The sequence below is a fragment of the Stegostoma tigrinum genome, chromosome 19 (genome assembly GCF_030684315.1).
Source record: "Stegostoma tigrinum isolate sSteTig4 chromosome 19, sSteTig4.hap1, whole genome shotgun sequence".
In the NCBI taxonomy this organism is placed as follows: domain Eukaryota; kingdom Metazoa; phylum Chordata; class Chondrichthyes; order Orectolobiformes; family Stegostomatidae; genus Stegostoma; species Stegostoma tigrinum.
In genome coordinates this window covers 60966911-60980294 of record NC_081372.1, presented here as the reverse complement: position 1 = coordinate 60980294, position 13384 = coordinate 60966911, and the positions used below count along the sequence as shown (strand labels likewise).

At 46.9% G+C, this 13384-nt stretch overlaps 1 protein-coding gene across 1 annotated transcript in view; it reads right to left on the bottom strand.

The window, feature by feature from the left end:
• The window catches only part of LOC125461603 (ankyrin repeat domain-containing protein 60-like), a 16569-nt gene extending 8735 nt beyond the window's left edge, over nt 1-7834 (bottom strand). Inside the window, exons 1-4 of the mRNA XM_048550528.2 lie at nt 7794-7834; nt 7445-7687; nt 5828-5958; nt 2307-2472 (exon numbers count right to left, since the gene is read on the bottom strand). Of these exons, the coding sequence (XP_048406485.1) occupies nt 2307-2472; nt 5828-5958; nt 7445-7613 (466 nt within the window). The 5' untranslated portion in view covers nt 7614-7687; nt 7794-7834. The remainder of the gene's footprint in view (nt 1-2306; nt 2473-5827; nt 5959-7444; nt 7688-7793) is intronic.
• Nucleotides 7835-13384: the final 5550 nt, after the last annotated feature.

The window sequence follows — 13384 nt, the reverse complement described above, 5'->3', positions numbered from 1 at the left end:
GGGGGGAGTGGGGGAGTGGGAGAAGGGTGGGGGGGAGTGGGGGGAGGGGGGTGGGGGGGAGTGGGGGGAGGGGAGTGGGGGGAGAAGGGGGGAGGGGGGTGGGGGGGAGAAGGGGGGAGGGGGGTGGGGGGGAGAAGGGGGGAGGGGGGTGGGGGGGGAGTGGGGGGAGAAGGGGGGGAGGGGGGGAGGGGGGTGGGGGGGAGTGGGGGGAGAAGGGGGGAGGGGGGGAGAGGGGGAGAAGGGGGGAGGGGAGTGGGGGGAGGGGAGTGGGGGGAGAAGGGGGGAGGGGGGAGGGGGGTGGGGGGGAGAAGGGGGGAGGGGGGTGGGGGGGAGAAGGGGGGAGGGGGGGTGGGGGGGAGTGGGGGGGAGAAGGGGGGGGGAGTGGGGGGAGGGGAGTGGGGGGAGGGGAGTGGGAGTGGGGGGAGTGGGAGTGGGGGAGAAGGGTGGGGGGGAGTGGGGGGAGAAGGGGGAAGGGGAGTGGGGGGGAGGGGAGTGGGGGGAGGGGAGTGGGGGGGAGTGGGGGGAGAAGGGGGGAGGGGAGTGGGGGGAGGGGAGTGGGGGGAGGGGAGTGGGGGGAGAAGGGTGGGGGGGAGTGGGGGGAGGAGGGGGGTGGGGGGGAGAAGGGGGAGGGGGGTGGGGGGGAGAAGGGGGGGGGGGAGTGGGGGGAGGGGGGTGGGGGGGGGGAGTGGGGGGAGGGGGGTGGGGGGGAGAAGGGGGGGGGGGAGTGGGGGGAGGGGGGTGGGGGGGAGTGGGGGAGGGGGGTGGGGGGGGAGGGGGGTGGGGGGGAGAAGGGGGGAGGGGGGTGGGGGGGAGAAGGGGGGAGTGGGGTGGGGGGAGAAGGGGGGAGAAGGGGGGAGGGGAGTGGGGGGAGAAGGGGGGAGAAGGGGGGAGGGGAGTGGGGGGAGAAGGGGGGAGAGAGTGGGGAGAAGGGGGGGAGGGGAGGGGAGGGGGGGGAGAAGGGGGGGAGAAGGGGGAGGGAGGGGGGGGAGGGGAGGGGAGTGGGGGGAGAAGAGTGGGGGAGAGGGGGGAGGGGAGGGGAGGGGGGGGAGTGGGGGGAGAAGGGGGGAGGGGAGAAGGGGGGAGGGGAGGGGGGGGAGTGGGGGGAGAAGGTGGGGAGAAGGGGGGAGGGGAGAGGGGGGAGGGGGAGGGGGGGGAGTGGGGGGAGAAGAGTGGGGGAGAAGGGGGGAGGGGAGGGGGGGGAGTGGGGGGAGAAGAGTGGGGGAGAAGGGGGGAGGGGAGTGGGGGGAGGGGTGGGGTGATGGGGGGGAGGGGAGTGGGGGTGGGGAGGAGGGAGGGAGGGGAGTGGGGGAGGGGAGGAGGGAAGGGAGGGGAGTGGGGGAGGGGAGGAGGGAAGGGAGGAGGAGGAAGGTCCATTCATGAGCACATGAAGATAGGGGCATTTGAATAGAGGGGTATTTGAGCAGAGAACACATAAACAGAGCGGTACATATACATAGGAGCATGAACATAAGGGTACCTGACGATCAGGGAACATGTGAATTCAGCAGCACGTGAACAGAAAAAACACGTACATGGCACCATGTGTACATTGCATGTGAACAAAGCATAATGTGCACATGTACATAGGGGCATGTGAACACACAAATGCCCAAGTTGAGCAATGTGGACCATAGGAACACGTGAATGGAGCAGTGAGTAAACAGAGCAGAATGTGCAGACAAGGTTCTGAATGTAGCAGCATTGGACCAGTCCCTTTGAGCTTTCTCTGTCAGTTCAGTGAGATTGCGGCTCGTCCACCTTTTCTTTTTATTCCTCACTAGTGCAACCAAAACCTATCAATCTCAGTAGGAGCAAGAATAGCAGCAAACACAGAATCCTAGACCCAAGATTGATACAAGAAAAGTTGCATTTGAAAGGATTGTGGGTGAATACTGAGGTGATTTGTAGATCACCATTCAGTCACGTTGTAGAGGTCACAGGTTCGGTTCAATTATGTCGGTGGCTACTTAACAATTTCAACAATATGCTTAAAAAGATATTTGTGAGGATTTGGGTCCTCGAGTTTTAGAAAAATATTCTCTTGAGAGATTTGGGTGTCACCTGTTCTGCTGGGACCATTTCAGGGGGCAGTTCAGTATTGACTTGACCACAGTAAAAAAATTGCCCCATAATGCCCGTGGATGTGCAGGCTAGGTGGGTTAGCCACGGTAAAAGCCCCATGTGGAATTGCAGGGTTAGGGTGGGTCTGGATGGGATGCTCTTTGAAGGGTAATGCAGATTCAATGGGCTGAATGACCTCTTTCTGCATTGAAGCAAATCTATGATATGATCTATGTTGTCCTTACCATTCATCAGAAGAAAATTGACAGTGTTCACGTGGCCCCTGTGAGCAGCAATAAAGAGTGCAACAAAAGCACGTTCTGCAATCCAGGCCTCCTTTTGTCTGGCATTCAGTTTCCTCGAATATGGAGTGGAGTACTTAGTGTCGGTGGTCACTCCGAGTGATATTAACTGCAAGTCAATGAAAATCATCAACCAAGTCAAAGCTCACTCACTCACTTGCTTCTTTGTATTCACTTTTGAGATATAGCTGCCATTGGTAAGGCCAGGATTAAGTTCCCAACCCCATGAACCATGAACCATGAACCATGAACCATGAACCATGAACCATGAACCATGAGAAGTTGATTGTGGGCTTTCTTGTTGCATTGCAGTCCATGTGGTATAGGCACCCAGAGGGCTGTTAGAAGAGTGACAATGAAGGAATGATCACATTATTCCAAATTGGTAGAGGAAGAGGGGATTTTTGAGATTATGGCATTTCCATACACTGATGCTCTTTAAAGTTGTGGGTTGACATTTACTGTGGAGTTACACAGATGCATAGAGACCCTTCAGCTCATTAGGTCTGCTCTGACCTATCCACTGACACTAATCTCACTTACCAATAATTGGCCCATAGACATATTCGAATTTCTCCCACTGTCTGGCTGAAAAATATCTTCTCTACATTCTAACAAGTTTAACCTGACATTGGAGGGATTGCTGTGCCACTGGATGGCTGTTTCTGACAAGATATTAATCCAGGTCTCTATTAGCACATAAAAGATCCCATGGCACTGTTTGGAAGAAGACTTTGGGAGACTGACTAATAACTCAGGCAATATTTATTCCTTACTTAATATCACTTCAGTACATGGTTCTGCTCATTAGCACTTCGCTATTTGTGGGATCAAGCTTCGTGAGAAATGACTGCTGAGTTTTCCACGTTACAACAGTGATCAGACCTCAACGGTACTTAATTAGATGTGAAGAGCTTTGGGATGCCTTGATTTTTGTCGAAGACACTCTATAAATGCAAGGTCTTCCCTCCAAATGTTGCAGAATTTGGTCTCAGGAGTTTCCCTCTTCTCAATCACATCACACAGTCATCAGCTTTGTAAGCACAATGAGATTTTTAGAATTATTTATTCTTTTCTGGGATGTGCATTTCACTGGCAAGGCCAGCATTTGTTGACAATCCCTAATTGCCCCTTGGCCTAAGTGGCTCCCTAAGCCGACATGTGCCACACACCAGCAATAGGGTTGACTCCTAACTGCTCTCTGGGCAACTGGGGATGGGCAATAAATGCTGGCCTAGTGATGCCCTCATTTTGAGTGAATAAAAAGAACTCTGACTGTCTTCTGGCACAAAGTCCCTGTGAAAGAGGATGGGAGAAAACAAAGAGAGAAGGAGACAGACAGTATTCCTGATGTTGTCGCTACAACGGCAGAGGACACAAAGACGGACAGGTAGTGTTGAGGAAGCAGGAAGGCTGCAGAAGGGCAGACTAGGAGAGTGAGCAATGAAGTGACAGATGGAATATAGTAACGGAGAATGTGAGGTTGTTTGCTTCACTAGGAAGTATAGAGATGGAGACTATTTTCCAAATAGGGCAAGTTTTCAGAAACTGTAGATAAAAGAGACTTGGGAGTTCTAGTTCAAGATGCTGTTCAGATTAATGTGCAGTTCGCATGGTGATTAGGACAGCAAATCTGAGCATTTGTTTCAGGAGAGCTGTGATATGTAGGAATGTACTACAGAGGGTGTATAAGCTCTTGACAGACCGCATTTGGAATATTGAGAGCAGTTTTGGCCCTGTATCTAAGAAAGGATGTACCGGTGTTGGAGGGGGTCCAAGTGGGCTTACAAAAATGGTCCCTGGGGTGAAGGGCTTGTCATATGAGGAGCAGTTGAGGACTCAGGGTCTAACTTAGTGGATTTTAGAAGGATGAGGGGGATCTGATTGAAACTTATAGAATACTGAGTGGCCTGGACAGAGCAGATGTCCCACTAATAGGAGAGACGAGGACTCAAGGACACAGCTTTAGAGTGAAGGGACAACCTATTAGAAACTGAGGTGAGGAGGAGTTTCTTCAGGCAGAGGGTGGTGAATCTGTAGAACACATTGCCACAGAGGGCTGGGGATGCCAAATCATTGAGTGTATTTAAAGACAGATAGGTTATTTACCAGTAAGGGGATCTATGTTTATAGGGAGAAGGCAGGAGAAATATATCAGCCAAAAAAACATGACCCACTATCACTAGTATCCTTACATACAGATGAGGAAGGACACCACTTTGATTGGGACAACACATCCATCCTAGGACAAGCCAAACAGAGACATGGACAAGAATTCCTAGAAGCATGGCATTCCAACCGGAACTCCATCAACAAACACATTGATTTGGAGCCAATCTACCACTGTCTGAGAAAAAGAACAGGAAATGACATCAACACAGGAAATGACATCACCAACCCAAGGAAACCTAAACAGATAAATAGAAAGCGGGACATAACAACTGCACTTCGTCGGAGGCTCACTGATGATGTTACCTAGAATGGTGACGAGACGTCTGAAAACTAACCTTCCAGCTCAGCAAGCAAACTCACATCCAGATATATCAGCCATGATTGAATTGTGAAGCAGACTCAATGGACTGAATGGCCTAATTCTGCTCCAATATCTTATGTCAGAAACTGAGGGCAGACGCCGAGAGGGCAGAAACCAAGCGATGCTCTAGCTACTCAAGTGATTCAGGAAAATGAATTTCTGAAGGAACAAGCTGCTAACTGACACAGCAACAGTTTCTAAGTCATTGGGAAGGATGGCAAATGACTTGGGAGTATGTGTTGGGGACAGTGTACAGGCAGCTTTACTCCGTATCTCACCCCATGGCGCACCTGTCCTAGGGATGTTTGATGGAGATGATGTAGAGAAAGCTTTCAGTTTGTAAGAATAGAGGAAGCTTTACTCTGTTCCTAACCCCATGCTCTACTTGTTTTCAGAGTGTTTGATGGGAACAATATAGAAGCAACATTACTTTCTTTTTAAAAGAGTACAGGGAGCTATACACTGTATCTATACCATCTGTGTGTACCTGTCCCGAGAGATTTGATGGGGGCAGTGTAGAGGAAGCTTTACTCTGTATCTAACCCTGTGGTGTACCTGTTCTGAGAATATTTGATGGTGTAAAGGGTATTTTAGGTTTGAAAGTGTGAAGGAAATTTACTCTGTATTTAATTTTGTACTGTACCTGTCCTTAGAGTGTTTAATGGGAGCCTTTAAACATTACCTGCCATTTAAAAGAGTCAAGGTAGCTTTAATCTCCATCTAACTCCCTACCACCTCCCCCACCTCTCTCTCTCTCTCTCTCTGTCTCTCTCTCTCTTTCACACACACACACACACTCACACTGGGGCTCCTGTTTAATGGGGACAGTGTTGAGTGAACTTTACTCTTTATCTAATTCTGCCATATTTGCAATGGCTGAATTGGATGATGTTTGTTGCATTATGTATTATCGTGTACCAGGCAGCGGTACCTCATTAATATCGCCGTGTGCAGCTGCATACAGCAGCTCTCGCCAACCATCTTGAAGCCAGGTTTTCATTTTTATAGTTGAATTTTTTACGACACCATAGTATTTTAATGTAGCATTGTCAGGCATTTCCCCTGCAGAAAACATACAAACCAAGTTAGCGTTAACAAAACACAAATCATTGACACATCAAAAAGTAGAGACAACTGATCCTGATACTGTGCAGTGCACTTTGCTTGGACTAATACTAGACCATCCTGCGAGATTATTTGAAGCTGCCTCCTTTCAAGTGAGAGGTTGAGCTGACACTCTGTTCACCTACATATTCACTAGGAGCCAATGGCACCATCTGGCATGGGAAACATAGTTCATTTTCTGCCCTTGGGTTAATACCCCTAAAACCAGCCGAGAGTAATTGATTGGTTGCTGGGATGTAAGCTTCGAGTCTTCCCTGCGTAACAGAAAAATGAATCTTTCAGTCATGAGAAAGTGCTCAAGAGCGTATAATTGCCTTTTGGCACTCAGAAAGGTGACTGAGTCATTATACCATAAAGAGGCATGCTCACCATCGCATTGCTGCAGCACACATGTAACCCAAGGCTATAAAGATCTTGGAGGCCATTTTACTTGGGATCATTCGAGGCATGACACTATTGAAAGTACACAAGGACAACTGAGGGAGGAAAGGGAGAAGAGAGAGATAATGGGAACTGCAGATGCTGGAGAATCCAAGACAACAAAGTATGGGGCTGGATGAACACAGCAGGCCAAGCAGCATCTTAGGAGCACAAAAGCTGACGTTTTAGGCTTAGACCCTTCACCAGAAAAGCTTTTCTGACGAAGGATCTACGTCCAAAACGTCAGCTTTTGTGCTCCGAAGATGCTGCTTGGCCTGCTGTGTTCATCCAGCTTCACACTTTGTTATCTCAGATAGAGTCTTTGAGGCAGGTTGGGTACAAAATTGGCTTGGTCATAGAACACAGAGGGTAGTTATTGAGTCATAAATCTGATACAGCATTGAAACAGGCTCTTTGGTTCAACTCATCTATGCTACCCAGATATCCTAAATTAATTTAGTCACATTTGCCATCATTTGGCTCATATCCCTCTAAACTTTCCCTATTCATATACTCATCAACAGACAACAGTGTGGACCTGCAGGAACACAGCAGGCAAGGCAGCGTCAGAGGAGCAGGAAAGTTGATGTTTCAGGTTGAGATCCTTCTTCAGAATCTTGCTATCTCCATATACTCATCCGGATGCCTCTTAAACATTGTAATTGTACCAGACTCCAACATTTCCTCTGGCAGCTCATTCCATACACGCACCACCCTCTGTGTGAAGAAGTTGGTCCTTAGGTCCCTTTTACTGCTTATACAGGTCAGGGCAATAAAAGGCTGCCTAATGAACAATCAGGAATCAAACAATAGCTTGAGAGTGTCATGCACTCTGTTTGCTTTCTAATTGGCTTGCTAGACAGACAGGTTGGCCAACTAATGGGCGATTGTTGGAAGGGGTCACATGACAGGTACAGGTAACTAGAGAAGATAATCCTCCGGCAGCTGACCTTGCACACAGTCGATTGGGGTGGGGTGTAGTCATGCCAACCAAAGGTCTTACCCTCATCAATGTAGTAGAGCCTTTGCAGGTTAATAGGGATTCCAGTTACCAGCTCCAGATCGGTCTTCAGCTCCCCTATCGTCATGTTGCTGTGACACTTCTTCAATTTGAAGGTCTCTCCTGTGTCCTCCAGATATACTCTCAGGCTACAGCTCCCTTCTTGAGCCATGAGAACATTGACAAGCTCTGCCTCACGCTGGATGCTCCAATGAGAGGCTGGCACACACAACTGCTTAAGCAGGCCTTTGGAAAAATGTAAAGAAATACATTGTAACAAAATATAGTGAGGTGTTTAATTGAAATCATTCATTTCTAAGCGTTCACTTAGCTTTGAAGAAATGGCCATGACCTGAGTTTAAGCAGGATCAGATTTTCTGCTTCCTGGTAGTGCCTGGGGATGTACACACTCAGCTTGTGTTTGACATTTCCCTGGAGACAGACTTTGTTTCCAAACTCTTCTGTCGTGCAGGGCCTCCCAGCTACTGTCAGCTGTTCCTTCCTTTCATTACAAGGAACTAATTCACCAGGTTCAGATTCCCATAAACATACCACTGAGATCTGATAATAAAAAGAAACACTCTCACAGGGAGCAGGGGAACAGAGATGTCTCGCTGAAGTTTTTATGTATCCTCAAAGAGAGGTGACCATGTACAGTGCCTCCATGTGTACCTGCATTGTACATCGGTGTCTGTCTCTCTGCATCTTGATGCACAATCTCAGTCCTATACTGGGATTCCATCTTCTATGTGTGCACGCCCTTGCATGTACATTTGTTTATGTCTCTATGTGTGTATTTTTATATGTCTGTCTGAGACTCCCTCATTGTGGAGCTGGTCGGTGACCAGTGGATGGCACTAGACAAATATGCGGCAGTGGATTACAATACAACAGAATTTATAAAATTCCTACAACGTAGCATCTATCAACCTTAAGGCAGGTAAAGCCAATCTGTGGAAAATAACTCCACAGAGACCTGCATCCCATCACCAAGTTACCCCTTGTTTACGTGTGGAAAATCCTTGACACTGATCCAGCTTCCTTAGAGCCAGCTCTCAGAGTTGATGCACAGAGAGATCTGGGTGTTCAGGTCCATTGTACCCTGAAGGTGGCAATGCAGGTGGATAGAGTGGTCAAGAAGGCATATGGCATGCTTTTATTCATTGGACAGCATGTGGAGTACAAGGGTTGGCAGGTCATGTTACAGTTATATAGGACTTTGGTTTGACCACATTTGGAATACTGCGTACAGTTCTGGTCGCCACATTACCAAAAGGATGTGGATGCTTTGGACAGGGTGCAAAGGAGGTTCACTAGATGTTGCCTGGTATGGAGGGCATTAGCTATGAAGAGAGGTTGAGTAGATTAGGAGTATTTACATTAGAAAGATGGAGGTTGAGGGGGGTCCTGATTGGGGTCTACAAAATCATGAAAGGTATAGGTAGGGTGGATAGCAAGAAGCTTTTTCCCCCCAGAGTGGGGGACTCAATTACTAGGGGTCATGATTTCACGGTGAGAGGGGAAAAGTTTAAGGGAGATATGCATGGAAAGTTCTTTATGCAGAGGATGTTGGGTGCCTGGAACACATTGCCAGCGGAGGTGGTAGAGGCAGGCACGATAGCATCATTTAACATGTATCTAGACAGATACATGAATGGGCAGGGAGCAGAGGGATACAGATCCTTGGAAAATAGGCAACAGGTTTAGAGAGAGGATCTGGATTAGCACTGGCTTGGAGGGCCAAAGGGCCTGTGCTGCAATTTTCTTTGTTCTTTGTTTGAGCAGAAACCCTGCCATGCCCCTTTTTAATCTGTCAGTCTTGGCTCCCTGGTTGGATCAGATTAACAGCCCCAATCAGGGAACTCATATTCTGTGAGTTTCAGCTGGTTGGCTTCATTACAATCACTACACCTACTGGTGATATTGTATGACACACTGTCCCCTTTAAAGCTCAATGCCAATTTGGGCCAATTCCTATCTACCTCTGGTTCCCTATTGTATTTCCATTACATTGTTTCCAATCCTGAAGGAGAAGGAGAGTTTAAACTAGATTGGCAGTGGTGTGGGATCCTCAATAGCAGGCCCCCAAATAGTCAACAGGAATTAGAATAACAAGTATGCAGGGAGATTGCGGGGGCTTGTGGGAGCAACAGGGTTGTCACAGTGGGGGATTTTAATTTTCCTAATATAGACTGGGACTGCCATAGTGTGAAGGACTTAGATGGGATGAAATTTGTTGAGTGTGTTCAGGAATGTTTCCTCAAGCAGTATATAGAGGGTCCTGTTCGGGAAGGGGAAAAACTCGACCTACTGTTGGGAAATAGGGCAGGACAAGTGACTGATGTGACAGTGGGGGAGCACTTTGGGACCAGTGACCAAAGTTCTATTAATTTTATAATAGTTATGGAGAAGGATTGAACTGGTCCGCAGGTTCAAGTTCTAAATTGTAGCAAGGAGAATTTTGATGTAATTAAACAGGAGCTTGCAGGGGTTGATTGGAGCAGGTTGTTTGCAGGCAAAGGGACCTCTGGCAAGTGGGAGGCCTTTAGAAGTGTGATAGCTGGAATTCAAGGTCTATATGTTCCTGTGAGGGTGAAGGCCAAGGTTGGCAGGAGTAGGGAACCCTGGATAACAAGCAATATTGAGGCTTTGACCAAAAAAAAGGAGGCATGGCTCAGGAACGGGCATCCGGATTCAAGGGAATCCCTGAAGGTCTATAAAGGGCAAAAAGGGAGCACAAGATACCTTTGGCTAAGAAGATTAGAGTAATTGCAAAAGATTCTTTAATTATATTAAAGGAAAAAGAATAACTACAGACAGAATTAGACTCTTCAAGGATCAAAGTGAACATGTATGTGCGGAAATGCAGGAGATGGGTTAGGTCCTAATGAATATTTCTGCTCTGTGTTTACCATGGAGAAAGACATGAAGACTTGGGAGCTTGTGGAAGTTAGTGGCAAAGTGCTGGGGACAGTCCATATCGTAATAGAATGTATGAAGGTTGATAAATCTCCTTGTCCTGACCAGATATATCCAAGAACCCTGCAAGAGGCTACAGAAGAAATTGCAGGGGCCTTGGCTGATATATTTGCATCATTGTTAACTGTGGATGAGGTCCCAGAAGACTGGAGGATAGCGAATGTTGTGTCCTTATTCAAGAAGGGTTGCAAAGGAAAACCTGGGAATTATAGACCAGTAAGCTTAACATTTATGGTAGGTAAGTTAGCTGAGAAGATTCTAAGAGATAAGACATACATGCATTTAGAAACAGGTTTGATTAGGAGTAGTCAATACAGCTTTGTGCATAGGAGATCATGCCTCACAAATTTGTTGAAATTCTTTGATGAAGTGACCAGGAAGGTTGATGAGATCAGGGTAGTAGATGTTGTCTATATGGAATTCAGTAAGGCTTTTGATATGGTTCCATATGGTAGGCTGCTCTGGAAGGTTAGATTGCTTGGAATCCAGGGAGAGTTGGAAAATTGGATACACAATTGGCTTGATGGTAGGAAGCAGAGAATAACAGTGGAAGGATGCTTGTCAGACTGGAGGCCTATGATGAGTGGTGTGCTTCAGGGGTCGGTGCTGGGCCCATCACTGTTGGTTATCTATATCAATGATTTTGATGAAAATGTACAAGGCATTATTAGTAAGTTTGCAGATTACACTAAAATAGGTGGTATCGTGGACAGTGAGGAAGATTATCAGAAATTGCAGCAGAATCTGAATCAGCTGGGGAAATGGGCTGAGAAGTGACAAATGGAGTTTAATATAGATAAGTGTGAGGTGTTGCAAATTGGAAAGTCAAATCAAGGTAGGAGTTTCATGGTGAACGGTAGAGACTTAAGGAGAATAGTGGAAGAGAGTTCTGATGAAGGGTCTAGGCCCAAAACGCCAGCTTTTCTGCTCCTAAGATGCTGCTTGGCCTGCTGTGTTCATCCAGCTCTACACCTTGGTTTTTTTTTAAATGGAAGAGAATGCATGGTTCTCTGAAAGTGGAGTCATAGGTAGATAGGGCAGTGAAAAAAAGTTTTTTGGCACACTGGCTTTCATTAGTCAGGACCTTGATATAGAAGTTGGGAAGTTGTGTTGTAGTTGTACAGGACATTGGTGAGGCCACACTTGGAGTATTGTGCTCAATTTTGGTTACCTTGCTTTAGGAGGGATGTTATAAACTGGAAAGAATGCAGAAGAAATTTATCAGGGTGTTACCAGGACTCAAGGGACTGAGTTAAAGGGGGAGGTTGGACAAACTAGGACTTTTTTCTTTAGAGTGTGGGAGACTGAGGGAAGATCTTACAGAAGTGTATAAGATGATGAGAGGCATGGATAGGGTGAATGCCCTCAGTCTTCTTCCCGGGGTTAAGGGAATTGAGGATTAGAGGGCTTCAGTTTAAGGTAAGAGGGGAAAGAATACATGGGAACTTGAGGGGCAACTTCTTTACACAGAAGGTGATAAGCATATGAAATGAGCTGCCTATGGAAGTAGTTGAAGTGGGTACATTAACAACATTTAAAAGGCATTTGGACAAATACATGGATAGGAAAGGTTTAGAAGGATATGGGCCAAGTGCAGGGAAATGGGGTTAGCATGGATGGACATTTGATTGGCACGGACTAGTTTGGGCCTGTCTCTGTGATGTAGGATTCTCTGACTCTGTATGGTTTTCTCTGTCCTCACCATTGACAAGTCTGTCAGTGAAAGACTGGAATGATCAGAGATGTGATTATTTGGGCAGGAAACCACAAGCGGACTTGGAAGAGGAAGATGGCATTCCATCCATTGAGTCTGCTCCACTCTGGCTCAGCCTGGCAGCTCAGTCATAATCGGCTGAAAGGTGAATGGAGAGAGGTTGTTTCTCTTTGTGGAAGAGTCTAGGACCAGAGGACATCATCTCAGAGCTCAGAATTGCTCATTTAAGACACAGATGAGAAGAAATGTCTTCTCTCAGAACATAGTGAATCTGTGATTCTTTACCACAGAGGACTGTGAAGATCACTGAGTATTTAACAAGACAGCAAGACCCTGGGAGAGGAGGGGGGCCCAAGCTGGATGGCGAGGAAGTAGTGATTAACACCAACAATGAATGGCTCCCCCTCTAACAAAACACAATCACAAGGAGAAAAAATAACCTTTCTTCTTTCAGTATTCAGCACCTATTGTGTTCTTGCAAATATTTTTAGTTGTTCAATTCCTGTTGCACTGAGCATAATTTCCTCCCAGGCAGAATACATGGAAAAAAATTCCCTGACTAAGATTCCAGCCTTGGATTTCCAGGTATTTTCCACGTTGGTCAACTGATTTCTATTTAGGAAGCCTGGTCTCCCAGAAAGTCCCTGGTGACTCCTTCCAAGTAAATACCCCAACCTGTTTTCTGTAAGATTTCCAAGCGCTTTTCCCAAAGGTGGACTTTGATATGTAGCACTCTGATCCCTCACAGACCCAATTCTGGAGGCCACAGGGCACATTTACACACTGTAAATCTGCTGGGCGGTCATCCAGCAAAATAGACTCCAGCATTGTCCACTCAAAGCACCATAAAGCAATTGCATATCCTACTGTATGTTGACCCTAAAAGGACAATCTTACTCAGAGAGATGACGGGGGGGCAGTATGGTGGCATATGTACATCCCCTGCCAAAGCTCTAGGGTCAACTGGTTGAAAGTTTAAAAAAAACAAAGATATACAACAACTTGCACTTGTATGGCTTTCTGGAAGTCTAAAACACTGCAGTCAGTATTGCACTTTAAGGAGTGTATACACTGTTGTAATTTAGCAAACACAGCAACCAAATTGTTCACTGGAAGCTTCCACATACAACAAGGTGATAATAAGCAAATAATCCAATTTTGTATTGAGATTGAAAAATCAGTTGAAGAAATGTTGCCAAAAGCAGAGTGATTAAAATCCAGAATTTCTCAAGATACCAGAATTAGTTAAG